The sequence below is a fragment of the Pygoscelis adeliae genome, unplaced genomic scaffold (genome assembly GCF_000699105.1).
Source record: "Pygoscelis adeliae isolate BGI_AS28 unplaced genomic scaffold, ASM69910v1 Scaffold4, whole genome shotgun sequence".
In the NCBI taxonomy this organism is placed as follows: Eukaryota; Metazoa; Chordata; class Aves; order Sphenisciformes; family Spheniscidae; genus Pygoscelis; species Pygoscelis adeliae.
Genome location: NW_008824986.1, coordinates 18,213,022 through 18,239,894, shown reverse-complemented (window position 1 = coordinate 18,239,894; position 26,873 = coordinate 18,213,022). Strand labels below are relative to the sequence as shown.

The following is a 26,873-nucleotide window of genomic DNA, read 5'->3' as shown; positions in this document are numbered from 1 at the left end:
GCCTGTCCTTCCTAAAGCGCCTGTATCCCTCCATCGCAACACTCCAATCACAGGAGCCATCCCACCACGTCTCTGTGATGCCAATAAGGTCGTAGCCTTATATTCTATCTAGCAAGATGCATAGCGTGGCTTTACTCCACGAGGAAACATGAGGGAGGGACCCAGACCCCCCATTCATGGCAGCACTTGTGTGAGCGTGGTGACTGCTGCCACTGGGACTTTGAGAGCCGGATGTGCTGAAGACGGGCTTTGCAAAGGAGTTCAGTGCTTCAGGTTTTGCTTTTAATCATAGGGTATCTCTAGGCTGCTTATCGCGGGAGTAAACATGCTGCTTTGGCTCATGGAGGGAAGCTAGTGTGTACCAGGTTAGAGGAGCTGGAAAAACCGGTGCAGGCTGAGCTCTGTATGGGACCAGCTTGCTCTCAGTCAAGTCACTGAATCCAGCCCAGATATCCACACGCTTCACTGTAAGTGAAGAGATTATTATAACTTTATCTAATTCCCCATATTTAATACTGAGCCTATTTCTGCTGTCTTAACACAGAAGCCCCATTTTTTTTTTTTTTTCCATGGTGTTAACAAACACTTTTTGTGACTCTTATCTTCTCCCTGCCAGCCTTAACTCACTGGCGGTTTTTTTGTGGCCAACTCCACCCTTTTCCACTTAGGGCACCGGTTGTTTGTATCTAAACTCCAGTCCTGAAACAGCCTGTTACAAAGCCGTATCGGCTGTTTCGGTGAAGGTCTTCCTCTCCACGGGCAGCTGCGTTTACAGCACAGGAGTTAAAATTAACTTCCCTTCGCTCTCAAGAACAAAATACCAGTTAAGTTTTGAAAATTTTCTTCAATGGTGGTGATTTGGCTTAGAGACTCTTTGTGGGTGCATTTATACGTAGATAAGTTGAATTAGATCCTTTTTAAAAATGGATTTAAGATACATAAACTCTGATCAAAAATGAAAATAGGTGAAGGGGGTTCTTGTATTATTCTGCAGCTTTTAGGCTAACAGTAGTGCTGCTATTAAATGTAGAGACCTCACGTATCTTGTCTAGCTACTTTCCTGTAGACTGACATATCAAACTGTTTGGACCTTAGCGTAATTAGTCCTGATGTGAGCACATGTTTTCTTCTCTTAAAGGTTTGCAATGGTGTGGAGTATTTGCAGATGACCTGTATGCCATTGTTTTCTCTATTTAGAGGGAAAATTTTTTTCTTATTATTTTATTTTTACTTCTTTTGAGTGGATAAGGACTACGTGGAGAAATCAATGGTCAACAATCAAGAAACAGCGTAGAAAGATAGTCAAAATACTTATGAGCCTGCATACTTCTTAACATCTTCAGAGGGCTGCCTACCAAGATGAAGAGATTAATACTAAAATTTTCTAGCAACTTCATTGTTCTGTGCTATATATAGATGTGTATACATGTAAAATAGGTTCTTCTAGCAAGTTGGTTATTCTAGTTTTTCTGCTTATGTTGACTGAAAAATACCAGTTGTCAACTGGTACGTGCAAATGTTGCTTTGACTCTTAAAAGCCCCAATTTAAACTGTCAGCTAACACTTAGACTGTCCTTCTGAAAGCAAATGGAAGTAAATGAGTCAGAACTGAAGCTTGTAACTTCACTCTTGAGTTTCAGAGAGCCCTTGCAGGTCTAAGTTGAAAGACTTTTGCATCTAAGCTGCTTGAGTTTATGATGTGTATTTGCATGATGATAGCAAATATTTCTGGAGAAGTAATTTTACGATGCTAGAAAGATGTTGACCTAATCGTGCAACTAATGACTCTATCAAGAAAAGCTGTATCTGTTCTGCAGGCTGCAGTACTGTGTAAGGCTGTCTAAGCTGGTGTAAAAGAGCTGGCTGGAGTTTTAGAAAGAGTTAGAAAGTTTAGAAACAATGGAGTTCTAGAAACAGTTTTAGGAACAGGCTGAGCTGCCCTGTATATTTTTACTGGTGAGTTTTGGGGAAATTCATGTCTTAGTGCAAGGTAGTGGAGTGGCATTCAGAAGGTGGGTGAGATGGGAGCAGAGCAGCTGGGCGCTGCCAGCTCAAGGCAGTCAGGTCAGCAGCTGGCAGGCTTGGCTATGCAGGGGATGCTTGGGTTCACGGTGTAAGTGCAAAACTATGTTTTCCTCTGGTGTAACTTAGTGTAGTTCAGCCCACTGCAGTTTTGAAGAGAACAGCCTCAGCTGGCAGTAGTGGAAGGGGAGTTTGCAGCCTGCTGCGTACGGAGGACAGGCTATTTGCTTAGGTGGCTGGCTGCTGCCAGGTGAATAAAAGCTCTACTCGGCATCAACCTAGTTGTGCATCTTGTCTGAAATGTTGCTTGGCCTTCTTTCCAATAGCTGTCATGGGCCCAGTTTTCATACCACAGGTTGTTTTCTATGCAAACTTTCAGCGGGATGCTTGAAGTGCTGTTCCAGCACAAACAAGGAGGGACACTGGTGCTCGGCTGGGCAGGTGAGCTCACTGAAGACAGAAGGATGCTTGTGCAAACAGGAAACAGTTCTCAGCTACGGTGGGGTGCGTTATCCATGCAGCAGCCTTGCTGTAGCACTGGTACAGGCACGGGCAGGTTGGCTGAGTCCAGAAGTGGTGCAGCTGTGTTGACGGGCAGCGTGGGCAGCCACGAGGTGCTGTGCTTCTCACTTTGGGACTCAATACCCCACTGTAAAAAAAAAAAAAAAAAATCACTGCTCTTATTGTATCATCTTATGTCTAAAGTTTTAGTGTTTTAAAACAAACATCCAAAAAAACCCCACATGTATGCAAAGAGCTATTTAAATCCCAAAGCTGAAACTTTCTCTTTATTGAGCAATGCTGAGCATACAGCTGAATAACATAATTTTTCATTCATCTGACAGTACAGTTTTTCCTTTCTCAGCATTTTCTTGTCAAATACTACATCTGAAATTACTAGTGACCTTTCCATTTGAAAAATATCTGCTTTGTGCCAGAGCAGTGTTTTTGTCATCTTGCTGAAAACATCTCTCTCAAGCATGACTTTTACTTGGTCACTTGTGGGCAGTTGCAGTGTAATGCCATATATATGTTACGGTCTTGTGAATGAAAGCAAAACCAAACCACTTGGACTCCAGGCTACAGTCAGCTTTTCAGAAGCAGATCGCAAAATCGGAGCCCTGTGCAGTAATAGTTTTACAGAAATAAGTGCTGTACAGTGAAAGCTCCAATAAATATCATTCATTTAATAGCTAATATTTAAGGTAAATTGTTGTCCAGAAGAAGGTGATGCCCTTCATGTGAGCCCATCGGGAATTATCAGAAACAGAGGAAGGATGTGTTAGCACATGTGGGATGGTTATCTAAGGACATACAGTTATGAGTTTTAAAGGTCTGTAGCAATAAACGAAAGGTATTGAAATATTCATAAATATGCATGGAGGAATGTGTGTGAGTCATGTGCGTGACACACTGAAGGCTGCAGTCTGCTAGAAAACATTGTTGCGCATTGGCATGTGGATAAATTGCATACTTCATTTTATGCACTTCATCCATATCCTCACCTCTGTTTTACAGCTCGTCCCAAACCTCCATATTTGCTAGTTGCCCTGGCTTTTACCTATCTTCTGTTATTTCTGAAATTATTTTTAAGGAAAGCTGCTTGTTTGGTTTAACAAGATTGTTGATATAACACTAAATCCTCATTTGTAGTAGCCTCAGCAAGTGTATAATATACTACTATTAGCATCAGAGAGCAAAACTAAGCTCAGAACAAGGAAAATAACATGATCAGAAAGCAGAAGAATTAAAAATACAATAAGAAATAAACCAAAAAATCTTTGTCAAAAGTTGCCCGAAATACATTACCTTTTTTCTGCTATAGAAGTAACATTACTTGTACAGGTTAAAAAAAAAAAAAGTCTGAATATGACTAATAAGAGTTTACTGTGAATGTTTTTGCAGATCCTTTTTATAGTCCTTGTTGAATTGAAGTGAGAGTGATTTAATATAATACAGATAACTGTTTCTCTCCATCTCCTCCCAAGCAAATACTTCCATAAATTTTGTGAATTCTGTCTTCTGCATGGCCCCCAGGAGACTACAAATGTGCAGTTTCCTTATATACAGATTGTAAACAAGACTGAAAGAGCATTTCAGCCTTGCAGAGTGTGAAATGGCAGAGCTTTCTTGCAGGAGGCCTCTTCCAGGAATATTTGAGAAGTAATTTAATATTTTGGAATGACAGAATTTGAAAATAAGTGTTAGTATAGCTTGTTGATGAAATATATTGGCCAGTCGTTGTCTCTACAGTCTTAATAGATCACAGTAACAGAAGGAGAAAGTGCCATAAAACTGTAGCCACATGGTGAACCATTAGCAGAAAAGCGAGCTGGCGCTGGGATGGCTGGTGCTTGAAAGTCTGTTTTATGTGGTTTGGGGATCTGGGTTTAGTGGTTGTTTTTTGTGGTTTGGGGGGTGGGGGGGGGGGGGGGAAGCCTTCTGTAATGTGAGGGATATGATGTGCAAAGGGCCAAGGAAGTAACTCTGTTTTTATTTTACACTTTATATGCTTTCAAGCAGGTTGGTAGAACATAAAGTTTGGACCTTGGCTCCTTTTTCTGTGCACTGTGAGCTGTTTGACCACCAAAATGCTTTCTTCTTTCTTCTAGTTCTGTGAAAAATCCTTATGTCTTATACAGGGGATTGTATAAGTCACATGCATCTGAATTTCATTCAAAACCACTTGGGTTGTAGTGAGAGATGTTCAGATTCAGGTAGTAGCCAGCCTCAGGAATTTAAACTGGGCTGTCATGAGTGATGTTGAATCATGTGTTTCCTGGTTTTTCAGATTGTGATTTTCTGTGTATCCACCTTGTTACCCTGAGGTACGGCAGCGCATGTTAAAACAGTGCTGCACTTGAATTTTCACTGAGAGTTGTGTTTTGAGTATGTAAGAAACTACTTACTGCCCAGTGCTCTGCAAATGGGGCTCTGGGCCTCTCAAAATGAACGTCTCAAATTGGTGGAAGCATCTGACCTCGACCTCCTTGCTGCTGTTCTGTGGAAATTATGACAGGGCCCTGCTGCACCTTAAAGGCATGTTTCGGGGATTAGTAAGTTAATGCTTGTGAAGCACTTGGATTTACAGTAATTATCTGCCCAGAGAAAATCTTGTCAGATAAATAACAATTGTCATCTCAACAGAGTATGAGTAGCATGCGAAAAAGGGACAGGGCCACATGCTGAGCCATGAGAAGAGGAAAAAATACTGAATTTCTTTTCTAGTGAGAACTTGCCACTGTGTGCCAAATGAGGCATGGGGACAAGACCACTGGGGTACACTTAAAGATTATTATCTGTGTTCAAGAGGGGCAGAGAAACATCCTCTGCATATCTGACTTCCAGCAGTCTGGGCTTGCAGCCACATTCAGGTTCCAGGCTGGGGACAGTGCTCGTAATTTTGTCGGTAAGGGTGGTACCCACATTGCCATTGGAACACATGGAGTCATGATGATGACGTCCATCCTCGGAGCTGAATCAGATTGAAGGGAGTGGGTTTCACAGTCATCTGCTGATAGATGAAGGATGAAGGTCAGGATGTTTTCTCCAACCACTTGCTGTTTTCCACAAATCTTTGTTTGCCTTTCTAGCAATTACCTCCCCATAATTACCTCCCATCAGTTTCCCTTACAGGCTCCCAGTGCTGATCCACCTCCCATACCTCCACTTCTTTTTTCCCAGTCCCAGTTAGGTTCCCTTCCTCACTCGATTCCCTGTTTCTTCTTTCCTTTTCCCCATCTGCTCCCTTCTGCTGCTGCATAGATCTTACCTACAGCAGCCACTAAAGAGAAAAATCTGACTTTGCCCGTGTATCTTCAGGCTAGCAAGAGGTTGCTCAGCTGTTTGGGAGGTGCTGCATGCATAGTCTGGTCTGCACAGAGAGATCCACGTAACAGATCACTGCAGTCAGTCCACGTGAATTTTTAGAGGCTTTACTTGAGGAAATCTGGCAAGTCTCACAAGTATACGACACGCAATCCTGACAAAATTACTCTAAGGAGGAGCAAAGGTGTCTCAAAAGTTGAAAATCAAAGTGTACTTATTGCTGCTCAGCTGTCCAGCTGAGAGGCCATATCAAGTAGAGCCCTGAGGATGTTTTTTGGGGGTCTGGTAGCACTCTGTTTTAGAGTCAAAACTGTTGGATGAACAGACTATGTCATGAGATTGGTGGATTTTACCCAACAAAGTGGGTGTTTTGGAGGACTGAATTAAAATTCAGTGAAGAAATTACATTTGCCATACAGAACTATTTTCTTTTTTAATTGAGAGCAAGTACTCTGCTAAGGAAGACAAACTGAAAGGAGCAATTACATACTGGGAATAGCCTGGAGTTATAATAGGAGTCAGCTGCATGATAAAGACACCAAATGTCTTTCTGGAATGAACCAGCAAGAGCGTTCGCAATACACCTCAGCTCGTGTCGTATGCAGCTTTGCTTACTGTTCGTTCAGACAAAAGCTGGAAGATACTGCCAAGAAATAATGAGAGGGTTAGAAAATATAACCTCTAAGGAAAGTTTGAAGGAACAGCGTTTACTTAGTCTAGAAATGTCAAGACTGAAGTAGTCCTAGGACAGGCATTTGTTGTGGATAGTGGTTAATCTGTCTATCATCTAGAAGGAACAGGCTTTGTCCGCGGTGCATAGTATATAAAATTTGATACTGTGAAAATCTTTTTCATGAGTTTATCTCTTGGGGTTGCAGACATTTTATACAGGAGAAGAGGGAAGGAAAGTTTTTTTGCTTTGGGAGAAGGAAAGAAATAGAGAGGAAATGACATCCTAGTGTTCCTTCTAGTTTTTGTATGTCTGTGATACTACTTGAGCATGGATGAGCTCCAGTTTTCCAGTTGTTTATAACTTTATCAAATTTGGATGGATTTTCAGAGGGATTACAGAATTAAAAAATATCCAACACTAAAAGCCACACATCCTGATCGAATTTCAAGTACCTCTTCCAAAATATGGAGAACTCTTTAATTATTGATAAAAATGTTTTTTGTTATCATTTACAAAAATACATTTTATCTCATCTTGTTCTGGGAAATAGTTAACCCTCTGTGACCAAACTCCTTCCTCCCACCCCGCAAATTGCCAGTACTTATCATACAAAGTTTAGGTGAGATGGTTAAATTTTGGCAAAGTTAGAAGCAACTAAAAACAAGGTCTAAGGGGAAGTGTCATGTAACATTAATAACAGGCAAAGCTACCAGCCCCGCCTATAATAATCTTATTTCTATCAAAGCCAGGTTTCCTTGATGATTCTCAAATGTTTCTACAGGCTTTTAGAGAAGATCTGGAATGCCTTATTCAAGAACAGATGAAGAAGGGCAATAACCCCACTGGACTGCTTGCATTACAGCAGATTGCTGAATACATTACAGCAAGCTCTTTTGCAGGTTTTTCCTCATCTTCGCTCAGTAAGTGAATTATGCGTATAATTGCACTTTTTCTCTTCCTTTTTTATTATCACCAGGGCTTAGCAATGCTGGGATCTCCTCTTTCTTTGAATAAAAGTTCTGTCAGAGCTTGCTTCAGCTGTGAAGTAGTACAGATGGTGGCCTTAACTTTCCTTTTTAGGCTTCTTTCTCTCAAATTCTTTGATCGTATAATGATACCCAAAATGTTTGGAGTCCTCACACTCAGTTATTCTAGAATTTGCTAATAAAAGTTTAACTGAGATAGGGAACAAAATGCTGCACCCCATTACTATTAGCAGTTTAACATGAGTTGTGAAATACGTAACAGTTTAGATTGTTTACTTTTCTAGTCTTGCATATAAATTATTAGTAAAAAAAAAAAAGGGGGTGGAGGGAATAGCCTGGGAAACTGAATTGTTACACAAACAGCTCCCACAGTTAAAACCCGCTTGTAGTATGCACTCTAGTTATAAAGATGTCACTAGGATCTTTCAGGTAACACCCAAGTTCTTCTTTCCAAGTCGTGAAGCACTGAAACATTAAAGTAAATTTAAGTTCTGTGTGTGGACTATCATATGGGAGCTTACAAGCCTGAAGTACAGTGGCAGCTGTCAGCATTCAGCATCTTTTGAGAATTGGTCCGAAGATGGCTCTTCAGAGTTCATTTAAGAAAACAAGTGGAAGAGAACAACAGTGCCCAAATAATCTTATCTCCGCATCTCTGGCTGGTTAGTGAGACTGCAGGTCCAGCTGGTGTCTCTGTTGTGTTTGCTCAGGGACTCAGACAGGGCAACTAATCTCAAAGTGCATGCTCTTTTTGCTGAAAACCAAAATGGCTTTTACCTCTTCCAGTTTTAACTTTCCCTGTAAGCAAAGCCTGTAGCTCTCAAAGGGATATCACGCATTCATGAAGGGGAGAAGTGTATGTTTGTGTAGTCACAAGTCAAAGAGAGAAATTGATCTGTGTGCTTTCTCTGTTAAGAGGTGATCTCTTCTGTCTAGCGGTTTGAGAACTCTTGCACTAATCCTAATTTCTTCATTAGGACTAAATTAAAGTGCTCAGACTGAGCCATCTCTTCAGATTAGTTATATTGGTGTCAGAAATCCAGCAGGATTATGTGTTGTCCTGTAATTTTCAAAGTAACATGTAAAAATACTTCATTAGTGGCAAATGTCTTAAAGCGCAGTTAAAGTCCCGCATAGGAACTTGAATCAGGAGAGAGCTCAAAATCCGAGTGGTACTTCAAAGGAAACCTGTATTTCACCTCTCTTGTGTTTGAAAAGAGATGAAGACTTAAATTCTGGGTATGGTTCCTACTGTCTTAAAGTAACAGAGGTTTCGGTAAAGACCTTAGAAATCCAGCAGTGTAGTTCCAGTCTAATAATTGCTGGTACTGCTATGCTCACAATTTAAATACACTGCTTCTGGAAGATCAATGGCATAGCTAGAAGTTATTTAATTGTCTGACTGGCCATCATCTTTTTTTATCTGTTTTTCAGGCCATGGAATGATTACACCCATCAATGATCTACCTGGGATAGATACCTCCTCATTTGTTAAGGGAGAAAAACTTACTCGTTGCAAGTTAGCCAGTTTATATAGATTGGCTGACTTGTTTGGGTGGGCACATTTGCCAAATGCCTATATCACAGTAAGTATTTTAGAGAATAAAAATTTTTATTTGGAATCTTACCTATTCATTCAAATTAATTTTCCCCCTGAATAATATAAATTCAAAAATAGATCAGTAATCCATTTTCTTCCTCCTTTGCAGGTAAGAGTAAGCAAAGAACATGACCATATTCTAATCATTCCAAGAGGTCTGTCCTTTTCTGAAGCTTCAGCTTCTAATTTGGTACGTCATTCACCTGCTGTAATAACCAGCAAGGCTCAACCTGTTTCCTAAAGAATTTTGTGGCTGCTAAAATGGACTTCTGAACTGTAATCATATGTTATTTGTTTTTTAATGTTTACCCACCAGATGAAAAGCTGATTAACTATTTAGATACTAGCATCCTTTGTCCTCAGCATTTCTTTTGGGGTTTAGCTTTGCTTTCTGTTGCTTTGTCTTCAGCTTCAATGTGGAGCAGCAAAGCTTTGTTTTCCTGTCTAATGAAGCTCATCAAATAGTCTCAGTGTAACAGCAACCTTCTATAACCTGACAATATGGTAATACATATGAAATGACTCTGTAGGAGTAGTGTTAGTAGAATCAGCTCTTATCTTTATAAGTGGGGAAATAAAGTTGAATAACCTTCCCCAGGCCCAACAAAGGAGCTGGGTGAAGTTACAGATTGGCATTTAGGCAATGGTAGCTTCTAAATCACGCATCTTTTGGTGCAGAACCTGCCATATGTTCTTCATGTCAGTATGTATCTGTAAAGAAACTACCTTCAGTTGGAAGGGGTAGCAGATTGAGATTGATAGCATTGCACCAGCAAACACAGAACCAAAATGCAAACATGAGAACAAGACCTGATATGACCCTGCTGTTGTTTTTTGTTGATCCTGGAATTATTATTTTAATGTTCTCATGAAATTGAAAATTTCCTATGCATTTAATTTTCTCATTGGAAATTTCTCAGAGACTGAATTTTCTTCCTATTTAAAATGTAGGAAATGTTACCGAAATTCATTTTTGAAAATCAGAAACAAGGAAAGGTCAGCCAGATCAAAGAGAAAGATATGTTGTATCAGGGTCTTATCTTTACTTCTTCCATGGCTGGACTTCCAACAACTGTCAAGGGCTTGGACAGCAGGATGGTTTACTGGCACAGACTCATGGCTGCTCTCCTACTTTTTTTCATGCTCTGAGCCCTAAATATGTGGGGGGGAAATTTGGTACCAAGTAAGAAAGGGAGGGTGGTTTGCAGATAACGGCAGTTGTCGCAAACTTTTTAAATATTGTTCCTTTGTTTGACTTTTCCAGGTTAAAGTAAACATCCTAGGAGATGTAGTTGACCAGGGAAGTACGACTCTAAGTATTGACAGTGCAGGATTCAGTCCACATGTGGCCATCTACTCCACACGCCCTGATGTCAGATGTGTAATACACATACATACTCCTGCAACAGCAGCTGTAAGTCTTCCTTCTAGCGTAAAGAGTAAAAGAAAGCAGGTTTACCGTATGAACTTAGAGCACACTTCTGAATCTGAATCACTGCTCATGGCAGTTTTATTTTTGTTTCTGACATTGACTCTACACTGGTAAAGAAAGGTGTGAGGTTATCAAATAAGCAGAGAAAGAGGGCTGGGCCACTGCAGTGAAATGGGTAGGAATAAACTGATGCTCAGATACGATTGTACTCAGGTTGAGGAGGCTGTAAAGTATATAGTTTACACAGGCTTCATTTATAGCATCTAAGACCATATAACGTGCTGTATAGATCATCATTTGCATTATGCAACTCCATTTTTTAAGTGGCTTAATTAACAGTTATGTTCAGTTTGGATTTACCTCACTATTAAGATGTCATAGTTAACATATAAGTTAAAAATGGTCTGCGTAACAATGATAAAAATGTAAGGAGACTTGAAAGAATTGGTTTGAGATAAATAGATAAATTCATATTATTTTATTTATAAATGCATATATATGCATTCCTTGACTACAGACAAAAAAAGGAATGGATAACTTCTTTTATACTAGCTTTTTGAAGTTATAAACGTGGGAAAGAAGGAAAAACCATTAAATAGGATTGTGCCAAGAATTAAACATGGGTAAAATTCACAAAAATTAACGTAGTTGGGATAATTTTTCTCTTCCTATAATGAATCTGTCCCTAGGTTGGGTAGCAGCAGCTCTGTCACCCTATTGCAAATTAGACTAGGGGGGAAAAAGAAAAAGGTATTGTTTCTAAGCTTTCACTATGGATAGTTTGTCTCTCTTCTAGCAAAGATACAAAGTACATCCTACTGACACTTAGGTGGTTGAGATGTGGGTTTTAAGAGTTTCATTTTTTCCTAATTATCAGTACTTCATTTTCCTGAAACAGGTTTCATCTATGAAGTGTGGCATCCTTCCCATATCACAAGAGGCTCTGATTCTGGGAGATGTTGCTTATTACAACTACCAGGGATCTCTTGATGAACAAGAAGAGAGAATTCAGCTTCAGAAAGTTCTTGGACCCAGTTGCAAGGTATTCAACCTCATTCACGCTCTTCATAAACAATTTTCATGTATTGCGCCAGTTTCTACCATTTAACATTAGTGTCTTCATTTACTAGGTATTAGTCTTGAGAAACCATGGTGTGGTGGCACTAGGAGAGACACTGGAAGAAGCATTCCACTATATTTTCAATGTGCAACTGGCCTGTGAAACACAGGTGAGAGAGAATTTATCCATATTTAATTTCAAACACGCTGCTGAATTATAGATTACATCCCAGATGGGAAGATCTCTAATATTACAAAATATTTGGGGTTGTGGAATCCAGTAATCATATGCCAGGTTAAAGTCAGAGAAATTGGAATAATCAGGAATACATAGAAGGAACAGCACAAATCCTGTATCACTTTTCCTAGAATGAGTATTGGTGGTGTTAAGCTCTGAAGGGTACAGGTTTTGTTCCACGCTGTGGGAGCGAGCTTCATGGAGGGCATCTGTCAGATAATAGATTCTGTGGTACTCTCTGCATGTGGAAGTGTGACTGAAGATCTCTCGACATCCAGCTCATTTATCAAAGCTGAACGTTGTGACAAGGAAAGAAGCTTCTCCCTGTGATCACAAAGATTTATAAAACCAAATAAACAAAAGGTGTTTGGAGCAATGGTAGAGGGTAGCATATTTAAAAATAACTTGAGTCCCCAAATCAGTTGTTTCCTGTTTGTCTAACTTTACCTAGATACCTAACTAGGTAGTTATTATCTATAACCTGTGGAGAGAGACCACTGAAAGTGTCCTCACCTTCCATAACTCTTAAGCCCATCCCCAGAAACTTCCTCGCTTTGCCCTTACTTGTTCTCCAGTCATCCTGTCCTCCCAAGTAGGCGTTTGGAGGTGCAAATGGCAGTCTCCCACTCCCTTCCTTTCCTCCCTTGCCCTGCCATTCATTTGAGTTTGATCACTCATTCCTTTTGAAACAGATATAAAAATGAAAAATGTTTATTCTTGTACTTAGAAAGACCTTTTTAAGGTACTCTGAAAGCTAGTGTTTGAGTCTACTCCTTTTAAAGTGCAATTATTAGCAGATATTATCATCCTTTCCATAAGAATCGTTTGCTATATATTTTAATACATTTTTGCACAGTAGAAAACTAGCCTGAGAAATAACTGCAGCAGGTGTTTTAAGTATGTTTCTCCTGTGAATTCAGAAAAGCAGAGAATCCAAAAGCTTTTCCACAAATGAAATACACTCATTGATGTCTCTAGGTTCATGCATTAGCTGGAGCAGGTGGGGTAGACAATCTCCTACTACTGGATCTGCAGAAGTTCAAGCCTTCCACACACGCTGTGGCAGCAACTGGAGGAGGTGGAGTTAATATGGCTTCACAACAAAAATGGAAAGTTGGGGAGCAAGAGTTTGAAGCGCTCATGCGTATGCTGGACAACCTGGTGAGAGCACATTGATGGCGTTGTCCATATAGTCTCTGTAAGCTTTTGAGTGTAGGATTAGCTTCTGTAAAGCAAATGATTTTTTCTGGTTTCTTTGTGAGTTTGAAAATGAAGACGGAGTAACTTTTACTGTATATAAAATCTCTTCTGCTTGGTTTAGTTTTTATTATGTCACTGAATCTGACAGTAGTATTCTGTCTTGGTAAGAATTTATAATGTTTTGAACTTAAATTTTGTCCAACCCATCTAACAAACATATTTGCTCTTTATAGTAGCTTAATTGTACAAAAATATTTTAATCACCACCTAGTAAATAGACATAGCAGATTCCCTCTATATTTTGTTATTGACTCTAATACTAGGAAATAAGATGATAATTTATTATTTGTTTGAAATGTCTGTTTCACTGCAGTATGAATTCTGGAACAGCCTTTAATACAAATAGAGTGAGGAATGGGGGAGTGTCATGAACTAGGATGTGCCGTTGTGCAAGACAAATGTCCTCATGAAAGCTACCTAGGTCATAACCCGAGCAGGGGGTCATTTGGTGGTCACGTGTTCACGAAGGTGGGAGGAAGGTGAAGTGTGACTGGGGTCCTGTCCAGCTGCTACTGTACTGTATTTTAAATGGGCCTCTTGAATGTTAATAGTATGAATGAATGATGGACGACACCACTAGCCCGTTCTCTGAAATGCTCAGTGGACCTATTTAATGCATATAGGGCAGCACAAAACTTCCATGACTTCTTTGGATACCTTTTTCTGATTATTTTATTTTTATTATTTTTATTTTTTTAAAACCATTTTTTTCCCCTCGTCCATAGGGATACAGAACTGGCTATGCCTATAGGCAACCATTAGTCAGAGAAAAACCCAGACATAAGAGTGATGTTGAGATCCCAGCCACTGTGACCGCCTTTTCCTTTGAAGACGATACAGTCCCGCTTTCCCCCCTGAAATTCCTGGCGCAGAGGCAACAGAGAGAAAAGACAAGATGGCTGAACTCTCCAAACACATACTTGAAAGTTAATGTGCCTGAGGAGTCCTGGAACGGGGAAACCAGTCCCAGGACTAAGATCACGGTAGGTAGATATTTTAGGCAGTTGCTTGGTTTTTGCACTACTTGAGAGACAGTAAATTACGCACAGTTTATATGAGGAAATCTTTAACAGGATTAGCAAATAAGTTTATCAAACAAATAAAAATAGGCTTTGGGGAGACATAATGACATTAGTACTAAGGGCCCCCTCTGTTTGGGGAAGCAGGGCTTAACTGTTTGGAAGAGTAACAGCTTATGATAAAATTTAACAATGATTTCCCTTTTGTTACTAGCTGTTCTGATTCCTGAAGTAGAAAACAATTTTTCTACCATATCTTTTTGTGCTATTAATTATCCACCAAACACAGTATGGTTTTAAATCACCCATGGTTTGTTCTCTTCTCTACACAAGGGAGTCACAAGCTCTAACTCATCTCTACCTGCACCTTTCCTGTTTGTGAGCCTACTGAAAACAGACTTCAAAAAGTCTGTTCATGCTACTACTTTTAATGATGATCAAGATTTTTCCTCCTCCTTTGGGCTCGCCAAGAGGTTTCCACTGTGTTTCCAGCCTGGAGAGAGGTGGCTCTCGTGGGACTACGAAGCATGTTATTTGTTATCAGGCTACTCCCAGTTGCACGGTGCAACTGTAAAAGCATCAGCTCCTCCTGCTGGCAGGCTAGCGAGTTTCTAACTTAAGTTTGGGAGAAACACCCTCAGCAACTGATCCAAAACGCTGCTTACAAAGGAAAAAAAACTACAGTCAAAATGTGTGGTTAGCAGAGGTGGAAGTTGATTGCATGAACAAGGCCTCTGGAGCTGGTGGATCTATATGCCAGTTACTAGGAAGCATGATCCTTTCTAAATATGACCTCATTAGTATACAGTTAGTACTGCATTTTTCAGGAATGTATTTCAGCGTTTACAAAAAGTAATGTTGATGATACATGTTCGAGGCAACTTAAATCCTCTTGGGCAAACACACAGACTTGTAAGGAGTTGGGATTATTTTGTGGGTGTCATGTAGAATTGAGAATGAAGTCAGAAAGCCCTTTCGTTATCTCTCTTCTTTAACAGTAAGACAACACTGAGAATTGTTCCTCCCCATCATGCTGGGGTTTTCAGCTTTTTTTTTTTCCCTCCCCTTTAAGTGGATGAAAGCTGATGACACCTCCAAGACTAGTGGAGGAACGCCAATCAAAATTGAAGATCCAAACCAATTTGTTCCTCTAAACACAAACCCAAGTGAAGTGTTGGAAAAGAGAAATAAGGTAAAAGAAGTGTAATGAAATGAAAATTGTAACATTTCCAAATAAAATTATATGGTCAAGTAATGGTTCAACACAGCAGTAAAATAACATTTTCCAAAGTTCTGATTTTACTAAGAAGTTTCTTACAGTGTATGTGATTTTTGGCACTAAAAAGCATGTATTTAAATGTATGATATACATGAAGTCTGTAGATACATATGCTATATATATATAAATTTTGAATGCAATAGTTTGGTGAAGGATGAGTATTAACTCTGGAAATGATAGATTGGAAATGGTAGTCCCTGCTATTTAGCATTATATTTAGTGGATAATTAGGTGTCAACATGAACCGAATTGCTGTGCGTCTTCTACAGCATGATTCAATCTCAGACTGTAATCTTACTCTGTTCTGTATTAATTCTCCTAGCACTTATTAAGCTGGAGTTTCTATGGTCCAGTCCGCTTCCTAACGGCAGGGAAAAAAAAAAAAACAGAGAAATTATTGTTGGACCTCTCTGTAAACACAAATATCTCACTGCTTTTCCCTTCCAGCACATAAGACGCTGACTGTCAGACTGACCAAATACTCCACCCTAGGCATAACTATATTAACAGACATTCGGGACACTTTCCGTTTGATTACACACTTTTTTTTTTCTTGGAAGGCACTATATCAGTATCCGTGGGGACTGAACTGGAGTCAGAAGGAGCAACTCCCTTCCTTAGAACTGGAAAGGCACGCTCTAATCATCTAGAGATTAATAATACAAGTCCCAGACAATGATTTTTAAATTCATGCATGCCACTGTCTCATTAGATAGTTTATTCCTATTTATCTGCTGTAGAATTTTTTTAATATGATCTGTATTTGTATTTATATCTGATCTGTCAATCTCTTAAGCACTGACAGCGTGAAGCTAGGGCTGTTGTTTTGGGGAAAATAGTGAGTTATTCACAGAAGGAAAAACTTTACCAACATTTGTGACCACAAAGATCTCTCCAATAGCTTAACATAGGTCATTTATGGGGTGGAGAGGACAGGTTCAGAGAGAGGCTATTCCTTGGAGCTTATTTCTAAATACTGGCTCACATGAAGTGCAGGAGCTGGGACTAGGGTGGATATTCAGAGTACTTGAAGGGTTAAACAACATATGCAGTGCATTCAGAGGTGGAAGGAGAGATCTTAATTTTTAGGTCCAGCAGCATACAGCTTCATCCGCCAGCCATTCACTGCTGCCTGTGTTACTGGCTTTGCAAAGTTGGTGGGCATAGGATTTGTTAAACAGAAATACCTGTTTCTAACCCAGCTTATTTTCTCTGTATAGATAAGGGAGCAAAACCGATACGACCTAAAGACAGCAGGACCACAGTCTCAGCTGCTTGCTGGGATTGTTGTAGATAAAAAGCCGAGTCCGGTAAGTAGGACATAATTAATTGATTTACAAATATTTTGGGTTATTTGGCTGCCTGTCTTTCAAACATCAGTTTGGGCCATTTTCTTTCTAAATGCTTTGTTAGAACTGATTATTTTAATGCCAAATTTTGGATGGGTGATACATTTTAGTCATGTTTCATTTCAGAGGTTTAAAATGTTAGTTTCAAATAGAGATATGAATGGTAAGTTTGCCTGCTATTAAAATTAATGAAGTAGGACCCCTGTCTAAGACCATTTAAGGTAAAGAGTGATGAACTTTGCAATGCATAGTGCCAAAAATAATCTTTTCATCAGTCTGTGAAACCGCTGCTAAAGGAAATGATTGAGGCCCAGGAATAACTGAGTCTAAAAGGTGGGATGGGACCGTGTAGAAGACAGCTTTCGTTTAGAAACAGGCTGCTTATTGGGAGGGAGGGAAGGAGGGAGGGTCTCCAGTTTCTTACCTGTCCTCACTAATCTTTTCTTGAATAGAATATACTTACTTCAAAACAGTATAGGTATCCCTAATTCAGTTATATAACAAACTGTGATGAATTGTAATTGGAATTCTATAGTTCTAAGAGTTTCCAACCATCCTTGGGTTAGTACATCTATTTCTTCATTTTGGTTTTCAATATTGTTTTGAGATAACACTGAGTTTGCTTATTTATTTTCAGGCAAAAAGTATATTTTCCGAATGAGTTTTCTTTCAATGTGAGAATAATTTTAATTTTGTTATTGCAAGATTCATCTCAGAAGAGCTCTTCCAGTTAGATTCTTAAACTGGAGCATGAGCACAGTTTCTTTCCTACAAAAAAATTCCTAGAACTTGCAGCGTTTGCAGAAAACATGGGAAACCTTATTTTTGAATCCCTGTTGTTAAAGCACTTTCACTTCTCTGAAGAGTGTATTAGTCCCTGAAGTGTAAGCTGTTGAGGCCAGGTCTCTACTCTGAAGCTATCCCCCTTGATACAAAAAAAACCCCTCAAATAATTAATGATTGTGCTGCTGCAAAAGGATGGTGATTTACAGCTCAGCAGTCAGTGTTCATTACTATGTGAATGCCTATTAAATGGGGTGATTTTCATCTGGATGCATTTGTGTTTTTCTTCTGTATTCCCTGCCAATCTGGTGTCACCAAACTTTGGGCAAAAAAGAGACAGTAACCATGTACATCTTGCTTGCTTGCTTCTTTTTTTAACTGTTAAATTTTGTGGTTTTCTCTCTTCCAGCCAATGCAATTTGAAGATGATGAGCATGCACCACCGGCACCACCCAACCCGTTCAGCCATCTCACAGAAAAGGAACTGGAAGAGTACAAGAAAACAATTGAGCGCAAGCAGCAAGGGTTGGAAGGTCAGTGGTGCGTTTTTAAATGTTGGGGTTTACATTTTAATAATGAGTTCATTTTTAGTTTGAAAATATCTACTGTAAAAAGTGTATACATGTTAATTATTAGCATATACTGTTGGCAACTACTTTAGAACTAATTATTCCTTGAGACAGTAGAATATTTTGTTAAATGCTGTTTTGTTTTGTTTTTTTACTTTGGTGAGTGCTAAAATTAAAGCCATGAAAGGTTTGCACAGAAAAGGGGTTGACAAAAATACCCTTTAACATAATGACTTTTTTTTGTCAGAATCATAGCATAACTTAGGTTGGAAGAGCCTGTGAAGCTCATCTTAGTCCAACCTCCTCCTCAAAGTTGATATCAAAGATCAAGTTGCTCAGGTCTGTGCCTAGCTGAGCAAAAGTTTACTGAGATGTTTGGTCTTGGTTTCTTTAATTTTTCTTCTATTCTCCCAATGTGCAAGACTCATCTACTTCCACTTTTTACATTTTCTTCCAGTACTACTATTCCACAGGGAATTACTAATGCAGGGTTGATTTTTTTTTTTTTTTAAACAATAACACTTACTATGCATTCTTCTTCACTAATATTGTGTAATAAGACAATTTTGCTGTATATCACATTCAGGGCATAGCATAATAGCTTACTATAACAGCAAACCGTGTGACTTACGGCTAGATAAAACCATGGGGCGTGCTACTTGGAATGCAACCCTGCCACCCTTTTTAATGCTTTGTATTAAAGAACTAATATATAATGATTGTTAGCAGATAAAACATGTAAATCCATAATTCTATAGAGTTTAAACTGTGTATTGCAACTTCTTGATGTTGTCAGCATGAGCAACGCAATGCTAGCAGAGCTGTAAATCTTGTAGTACTAGCACTGACATTCTTGCTTGATTTTTACTTTTGCATGGCTACTAATTCAAATCTTGTCCTGCAGATGCTGAACAGGAATTATTCTCAGATGACGGTTCATCTGTGTCACAAATTCAGTCACAAACTCAATCCCCGCAAAATGTCCCAGAAAAATTAGAAGGTATTCCATGCAATTTCTGTACAATGCCAATGGCTCTGATAACCGAAGTCATCCACTCTTTGGCTGCATTCTTACACTTCCGTGAAGTCGACTGAGCCAAAAAGAGCCCTCTTTTACCAAGTCTGGGTGGGACTCTGTCCAGAAACTGTTTATCCCAATTTTTTCTAATACGTAATTCTCACAAACAGAAAACAACGCAGGGCATGCTGAAACTTAGATATTAATAAGGTGGAGGAAGTAGATATTGTATTTGTATTTTTCTGAAAGTGTTAAGATTAGGTTTTTTGCTTAAGACTTTTCCAGCAGAGTCTAAGAAGGCATTTTGAAAGCCTGGTTCTCCAAAGACTTCCGTACGGAATGGCTGCGTTTTCATAAATGAGTCTCACAGTAAAGCGTAATTCTGAGTGTGCTTGAGACTGTATACGTATATGCTGCGTAGATGGTAGTTGTATATACTGTATACAGCTTGAGCTGTATATATACCTGGCAGAGATAAGGCTGGCTTTTTCAGCCCGTTTTCCTTTAACGACACTTTCATGGTATTGTCTGCTTACAACAAGGAAGAGTGTAGATAAAGGGGGGAAAAAACACATCTAAGCACTTCGGGTTTCATTCTTTGGATCACAGTCCAGGCTTGCAGACTTTGTTTCAGTACTGGTTTTTTGCATGATAGTATACATAAATAATTGCAAAATTGTCTGTTCTTTCAGAAAATCATGAAGATCTCTATACCCAGAATGCTAACCTAATATCTGTGGAGATGCCAGTTGTGGTGGTGAACGGCAAGGAAGATGCACATGACGTGGAAGAAGATCTCACCAAGAGGGTCAGTCAGTTAACCACTAGTACTGTGGAGAGCGTAGAGATTACGATTAAAAGCTCTGAAAAGATAGAAGAGACCCTGTCCCCTGAAGGGTCACCTTCCAAATCCCCATCGAAGAAGAAGAAGAAATTCCGCACCCCATCTTTTCTGAAAAAGAGTAAAAAGAAGGAGAAGGTGGAAGCGTAAGTGCAGTTCTGTTGTGAGGAGACATTGCACATTTTAAACGTTTAAGTTGACCATTAACAGCGTAGTGTTAGGGGTGTGCAGTAACTGGACTTTTAGCCTAAACAAAAAGGAACTGGAAGAGGTTTTGCTTTAAAAAAACCAAACAAACAAAAAACAAAAAAAGCCTTTCATGTTAATTGAAAATTATTTCATCTCTCACTTAAACTGTGTCCAAAATTGCTGTGAGGGTTGGAAACATTCTTTAGTTTTACGTAGAACTATGCTGGCAGGTGCTCAATTACCGTCATAGCAAGATCGAATACCATCACAGTATGCAGCAGCAAGTCCTGCTTGGAGTATTTTGCAGACCTTAAACTTTTCAGTACAGTTTAAGTCTTTATTAAAGTTGCTGTTGAGTGATCATATGACTTTTAAAACTGCTGTCTCATTTGGTAACCAGATCATACATTTTTGTATTGTGATTTTGACCATATATTTTATGTTTCTGTACCCCTGTTTGAGTGGGTGCATATTAACAGCACACCTTAAATCTTTTTTTAAGATAAGATCATATAGAAATATTATACACTGGCACATAATATTAGGGGAAAAACTGTGTAAGAGAAAGTTTATTTGGAATTATACAAAATGTCTAAAGAATTCCATTCTTCAATAACTTTTTTGCCAAATATTTCGTTTTAGTGAAATATAATTTTTGCAGACTTCTTTTTTTATTCTATCAGTTGGGGGGGGAAACCCTTATTTTTCAAGAAGGGGGATTTTATACACTTAACATTGATAATTTAGTTTAACTGGCAAAACAAAAAGAAGATTTTATATGTTCAAATGTTTGTATACCATTCAGTATAAAGGTATTATAAGCATGTGAACCAAGCATTTAATAGTAGAGTGTATTTAAGAATGCTTGGTTTAGAGTATACTTAAATATAATTCAGGAATCCGGGGACTTGGAAATCAAAAGATAAAAGCATATAAAATTGAACTGGATTCATGTTTAAAAATTACTTGTGGGGTTTTTTTTCTCTCATGGTATTGCTAGTGAATGAAGAAAAATAATCTCTTAACATAACCAAATGAAGGAAACAAAACTGTTAAAAGGGAAAGTGAAATAGTAAGAAAATAGGAGGAGACAAAGAAAGTAAAAGTCTGGCGATTATTTTTTTTAAATATATGATATGGATTGTGGGATATTTTTATTAAATCAGCAAAGTGACATTTCCATATTAGACATTTTAAATAATTTGTATGGATTCATACAGAGTGCAACACTTTGGTTTTTTTCTTCACTTTCATTTGAATTGTAAAAGGGTCTCGTGAATCTGTGTTGTCCTTTGGATGAACCCAGAGCAAATCAGAGCCTAGTGCCATGGGTAAGGGTGGTACTGCCACTTACTCATTTTTACTGATATTGTCATTTTAGTACTTTTACTGTATTGTAAATACAAACTAAACATAGAAATTAACATAGAGTTTTCTTCGCTGTGTCAAATTGTCTGTAAATCAGTCATCGCAATAGGAAGTACATTTTAAAGATCCATGTGATTCCCAAATTGCCGGTTGAAATATTATACAATATATAATTGTTAAATATGGCTGGAGAGTGGTTTGGCATGCAAAAATGTTGATTATAGCATGTTTGGGGGCTGGTTAGCTTTGACCGTGTAAGTGTGATAATGCAATGTTGGAATGGATCCTGGAAACAATTTCCTAGCTATCACTAAATACTGGAATCAGTGTTTTTAATCATAGTGGAAACTTTCAGTCGCTTACTTTGTTTTTTTATGTTCTACATTATTTGTGTTGTATTACAACATATGTAGAAACAGTAACCTGTGAACTACGCTTTTCATAACTTTTTTAAAAATATATCTAAATGAATGCAAAGTGCATAAATATTTTTTAAAATGCAACCGTGAACTATTTGCACCTTTTGCTAATGCCTCTATTTACTTGCTTTGGCATAAAGAATGAGCCAGCCAACTCTTGTGTCCTGTGGAAAATATATAAATGTTATCTGAAATTGCTCATAGATGTAATGCTAATTAATGTTAAATCACAAATAAACAGTATTTTAAATAGATGGATTTTGTATAGCAGCCTTTTGTTTATACAGTGCTCTTACATCTCTCGCTTGTAGAAAAGATGTTTTGATTACGCACGTAACTTCTCAAGTATTTATTCTGAAGATGGCTTCTTGCTTGTGCCTCTTCTGAAAGCTATGCAAGAAGATAGTCTCATCTTGTTAGAGGACAGCTGTTTTCTCTGTCACAGATCCTGGAGATGAAGGAGGACAGGCCCGTGGTAAAATACGCGGCGTTGTCAGGCAGTTGTTTTGAACCTCGGTTGGGTTTGTGCTGCAGGCGTTCCTCTCCCGGGGCATGCTTCCCCACCGTCTTGGTCTGCCTCTTCTGCTCTGCAGCATGGGTTTACATATGACGGCCTGAGACATAGGACTCGGGTGGTTTAAGTGCTGTGTAAGTACAGAGCAGGGAAACAGCTTGTGGAAATTACCTTTTTTTTCATTTTATTAATGAAAACAAAGTGTTTTGCTAGGGAAGGCTTTTAATGCAAAGTTATTTGAAGGCATCTGTGTCATGCCCTGCCGGCATATGGTATACCTCGGAGTCTCTGAGCCTGCAGAAGTTGCAGTGTTATGTTTTTATAGCTCTATCAACTCTGTGAGACGTCTTTAAGGACTTCAACGAATGTTTATTTTCGTTATCCTTCCACAAATCAGCCTTTTGTTTCTGTTTACAAGAAAGTCAAAATCCAGCCCTCCAAGTCCAGTGACAGTTTCGTGAACTCAGTCCCCATGTGGGAGGATAATTTTGGTTCAGCATTTTAAGTAAATCTTAAGCAAGATTCAAGTAATTGTCTTACTGTCGTTTGTCTCCGGGAGCATCTATAGTCTGCTTAGTGCTGCACTAACATGAAAGTAGACACCATATCAACATGGAGGAGCTTACACTGTAAGGCTAAGTGCATCTACAGTTTTCTTCTTAGAAACTTATAGTTTTCTTCACAGCAGACCCTTCAGTTTCACTGAGATCTTGCTCTTTCACGGTGTTACAAGAAGGATCTGAGATTCTGCGAGCCAAAGCGTGGAAATAAAGTATAGATGTTCATTACAGGTGTAACATACATTAAGGCTTAAATCTTGGGAAGTAGGAGCCCTTGGAAAAACAAGCTCCAAAACGGATCACTGACACGATAGGAAATAATTATTACGTTAGGATGCGTAACCCAAGCAAGAGCAATACAGAGAAGCAGCAGTGTATGCTGTGAGGAATTACATGCAAGCTACCACCTAAGAACCTTATGAAGGAAAACAAAGGATTTTTGAAGTTGTGCATCTTTCTACCCCACTTTTGTCTATATGGCAATACTGAAATTTGTATTGTGATCTGGGTGACCAACCACTGACTTCTTTTACAGACTCCCACCTGTTCTGGGGGCGAGTGTTACATAGCAAAACAGAGTTTGCTTGATTTGCAAAAATTGCAGAACGATGTATACTTTAGATCAGGCTTTAGATACTGCGAGGAGACAGAACAATGTCATGGTGAAGGCTGTAATAGGCCATTCTGACCAATATTTTCCTGCCTTCCCAGTTGAATTATTGTACGCTGTTGAGCACGTAGCATAAATTGCTGTTTTCTCTGATGCTCAGTAGTTGAGGATTTTCTATTTTCTGGATGTCCAGTTTGCAAAACTGCTGAGTTTTCGCTGTTTCAGCATGTGGAAACTTCTCAAATACTGCTAAGTAGCCAAGGACAGGGAGAAAGGGCCGCCGTGTCCCAGGCTGGGCGCACGAGTCTGATGGAAACTTCTGACGTGAGCACTGATGTTCCTCCTCTCCCTTCCTACAAACTGGTGGGGAAATGCATCCCCTCGCCCACGGGGTTGCTGCGTGGGTTGGTGTTTGTTCTTTCAGAGATCCAGTATGTTAAATGAGGTGGAGGACTCATCAAAATGCACTAATTAGAAACTGCTTGGCAACATGCGTGCAGGCAGCTGGAGTGCAGTCAGCCTGCCTGTGGGCATTGCCACGTGCATGGCTGAAATGGCGCGAGCAGCCCGGCGGGGAAGGCCGGGAGGGCGTTCGGCGGAGATGGGCGCTTCTGACATTTTAGCTGTCACAGAGCCTGTATAAACTCGTTTTTAGAGACTTGCAGGTTGGCCAAACTTGCACAGACTTTTAGAGGAACAGTAGAAAGCCCATCCCTAATATAAAGCTTGCTTAGGCCTTTGCCACAATTTCTAATCTCAGTTGCAAAGCCAGCAGCAATTTAGATTTCTAAGAGAAAAGATTTCCAGAATGTAATGTGGAGAAACTTGTATTTTTCTACAGCCTTGTTCTTTGGAAGTGTTTGATTACGTTAGCTTTGCATTTTACGCGTGCTGGCAGTACATGCAAACGCACCCAAGCAGTTTTCACTTGGGCCAGCACTCAGCATGGAAAGTTTCAGTCAAGTTTGATCAATTTGTAAGCAAACAAAACAAAGCCATTCTATCAGTTCTGGAGGGCAAACAAGAGTTCACACTCTGAAATTGTGTTTGAGAGTCCCAAAGTCAAACACAGCCTTTGAAAGGTGAAAATTAAAGTGGCCTTTAGATGGCATCAGACTTTCACGTTTGCTGCCATCGTTCCCTGCAGTCGGAAAGCCATTAACAAAGAGCTTTCAAAGAAAGTATTTTGGTGGAGATTTTGTGGGCTTTATTGCAGTTCCAGCGCAGCGAGATGAAAGCAGACATCTGGCTGTCGGACTCATTTTCTTTATTGATTCATTTCAAAATCCAGCAATGGGGCGGGCTTTGTCTAGGAGGCAAGACTCCTCCGCTCCCCTCAATCCTCTCACGCTTTCACAACTAGCTAAGAATATTTTTTTTCCACTTGTAAACTCACTCCACTGAGCAGAAGAATATCCTTATGTTCAATATTTTCTCTCTAGCAACCTTACACACAGGCCAGAGGGCTCTCAGCATTTCTGGATGGTTGGGGCAGAAGTGACAGGAGTCCCCGGTGGAAGGCGTGCAGGGGGGCCAGGGCTGAGAAGCCACAGAGCTTCAGATGTCGGGATCAGGGCAGAGCCTTGCTGATCTCCCCCTTGGGTGAGCTGCAGGTGTGTGAATGGAGAGCCAGAAGTCATGGCAGCTGTGTCTCTAGGAAGGTCTACAGTGAAGAAAGATATTTAAAAGTATTAGAAAAACCTGCTGCTTTGGAAGTTCAGCTGTGCCAGTTTGGAGGGCTGTACTAAATTTTCATAACTCTCTGAAAAGGAATGGTGTGCTTTGCCACTGCCAACCTGTTTCTGTCTGCTTGCTCTTCAGCAGATAAATTCTGCCAAAGGCACGCTTGGCATCTTGGTCTCGGTCTCAGTCTCTGAACTGCACGTTGTTGGAGGCTGAGGGCAAGGTCTTGGGGAGCATCGCTGCATGCTCACCCTGTTTTTATGCTTTTCTCCAAGTGTCTTCCCTTTGTCTTTGGGGGAAACAGGATATTGGGCAGGCTGGACCTTCGTTCTGATTTGCTACAGTTGTTTTTCTGTATTAGTCAAACTTGAGAAAGGAAAGACTTAGCTGTTGGTGCTGTTAACTGTTGTGCATGGAAAATCAGAGAAAGGGGGGAGAGGACGGAGATAGATATATTATTATGTATTTTTAAATATAAATAATAGATATATAATATAGATATTATATTATATACTATATCTCTCATATATGGTGGTCAAAGGGACAGATGCTCTGAATTGTCTCCAAGAGAAAAAAAGACACGTTTGACTTTAAAAAAGTGGAAGGTGTTGTCCATGTGTTTCTTTCTTGGGATCTGCCCGTAAATGAAGCACGTAAAGGAAGAATGATGGCTGGAAGCATTTGCAGCATGTGTTTAGCAGAACTTCCTTCGCAGTCTGTCTTGCCTGACTTTTCTAGTTTCTCCTTCCTATCCCTGGTCAGCGTTTGCACTGGATCAAACTAAGAGAAAATCAAAGGCTTGAGCTCACGAGAGAGATGCAGCTGTTTTCCCCTCTAGGATCTTATGCTTAGGTGTGTGTGACATTAGTGCATCTGTATCGTGCAGATCCTCAGCTTTAAGCTTTAAATCAAGCTGTGCCATGCCGCAGACCTAGTGCTGTGGGCCGAACAGGGAAAATACATGGTGTTATATCCTGGCAGAGCCCCAGGTCGCATTTCACACAGGGTCTAACCACGCAACAGGGTAAGTGCACAGGGTCACTGTCACAGCCTGCGAAGACGGGTGACCCAGAGGGGGTGCACGCTCACCGGCATCAGCGGGCACATGCACCACAGAGATAAAGGCGCCGTTCGCCCCCATGTGCGTATATCCTCCTCTCTCTCCTGCCGAAGCTCTGGCCAGCGTAGGGGAGCGTCAGTCCGGGAGTCCAGCTCAGGTGAGCGGAGGTCCCTCTTGGCATTGCATCCGTTTGGCCACCCCGGAGGGCGGCCGAGCCCCATGTGTGCCCAAAGGGGCCTCGGCAGCCGCTGCTGAGCTCTGTCTGAAGGCAACGCCACTCCTCGCCATGCTTATATTATTGCTGCCAGCAGCTCCCAGCAGCTCCCAGCTATTGTTTTATTTTAAGGTTAGTTATATTAAGTGAAGTGAGAGAGAATAAAGTTTGGCAGCCAGCAAGCGTGGGGCTGAGGTTCACTGCCCGCCCTGCTGCGTGCTGCCCACCCTGCTCTGCCAGCTGTGCCGGGCTGCCTGGACTCCAGGAGCCATGTGTCAGCTCTGACGGCATCCCCACGGT

General features: G+C 40.0%; 1 protein-coding gene across 3 annotated transcripts in view; it reads left to right on the top strand.

Moving 5' to 3' along the window:
* Positions 1-22,190, top strand: part of ADD3 (adducin 3 (gamma)) — a 69,055-nt gene extending 46,865 nt beyond the window's left edge. For all 3 annotated transcript variants that reach the window (XM_009325960.1, XM_009325959.1, XM_009325958.1), the window contains 13 exons: positions 7,305-7,443; positions 8,944-9,095; positions 9,219-9,299; positions 10,374-10,523; positions 11,440-11,583; positions 11,672-11,770; positions 12,817-12,999; positions 13,824-14,081; positions 15,190-15,309; positions 16,617-16,706; positions 17,938-18,061; positions 19,002-19,097; positions 19,808-22,190. In XM_009325960.1, coding sequence (XP_009324235.1) covers positions 7,305-7,443; positions 8,944-9,095; positions 9,219-9,299; positions 10,374-10,523; positions 11,440-11,583; positions 11,672-11,770; positions 12,817-12,999; positions 13,824-14,081; positions 15,190-15,309; positions 16,617-16,706; positions 17,938-18,061; positions 19,002-19,097; positions 19,808-20,106 — 1,935 coding nt within the window. In that variant the 3' untranslated portion in view covers positions 20,107-22,190. The remainder of the gene's footprint in view (positions 1-7,304; positions 7,444-8,943; positions 9,096-9,218; positions 9,300-10,373; positions 10,524-11,439; positions 11,584-11,671; positions 11,771-12,816; positions 13,000-13,823; positions 14,082-15,189; positions 15,310-16,616; positions 16,707-17,937; positions 18,062-19,001; positions 19,098-19,807) is intronic.
* The last annotated feature ends 4,683 nt before the right edge of the window (positions 22,191-26,873 follow it).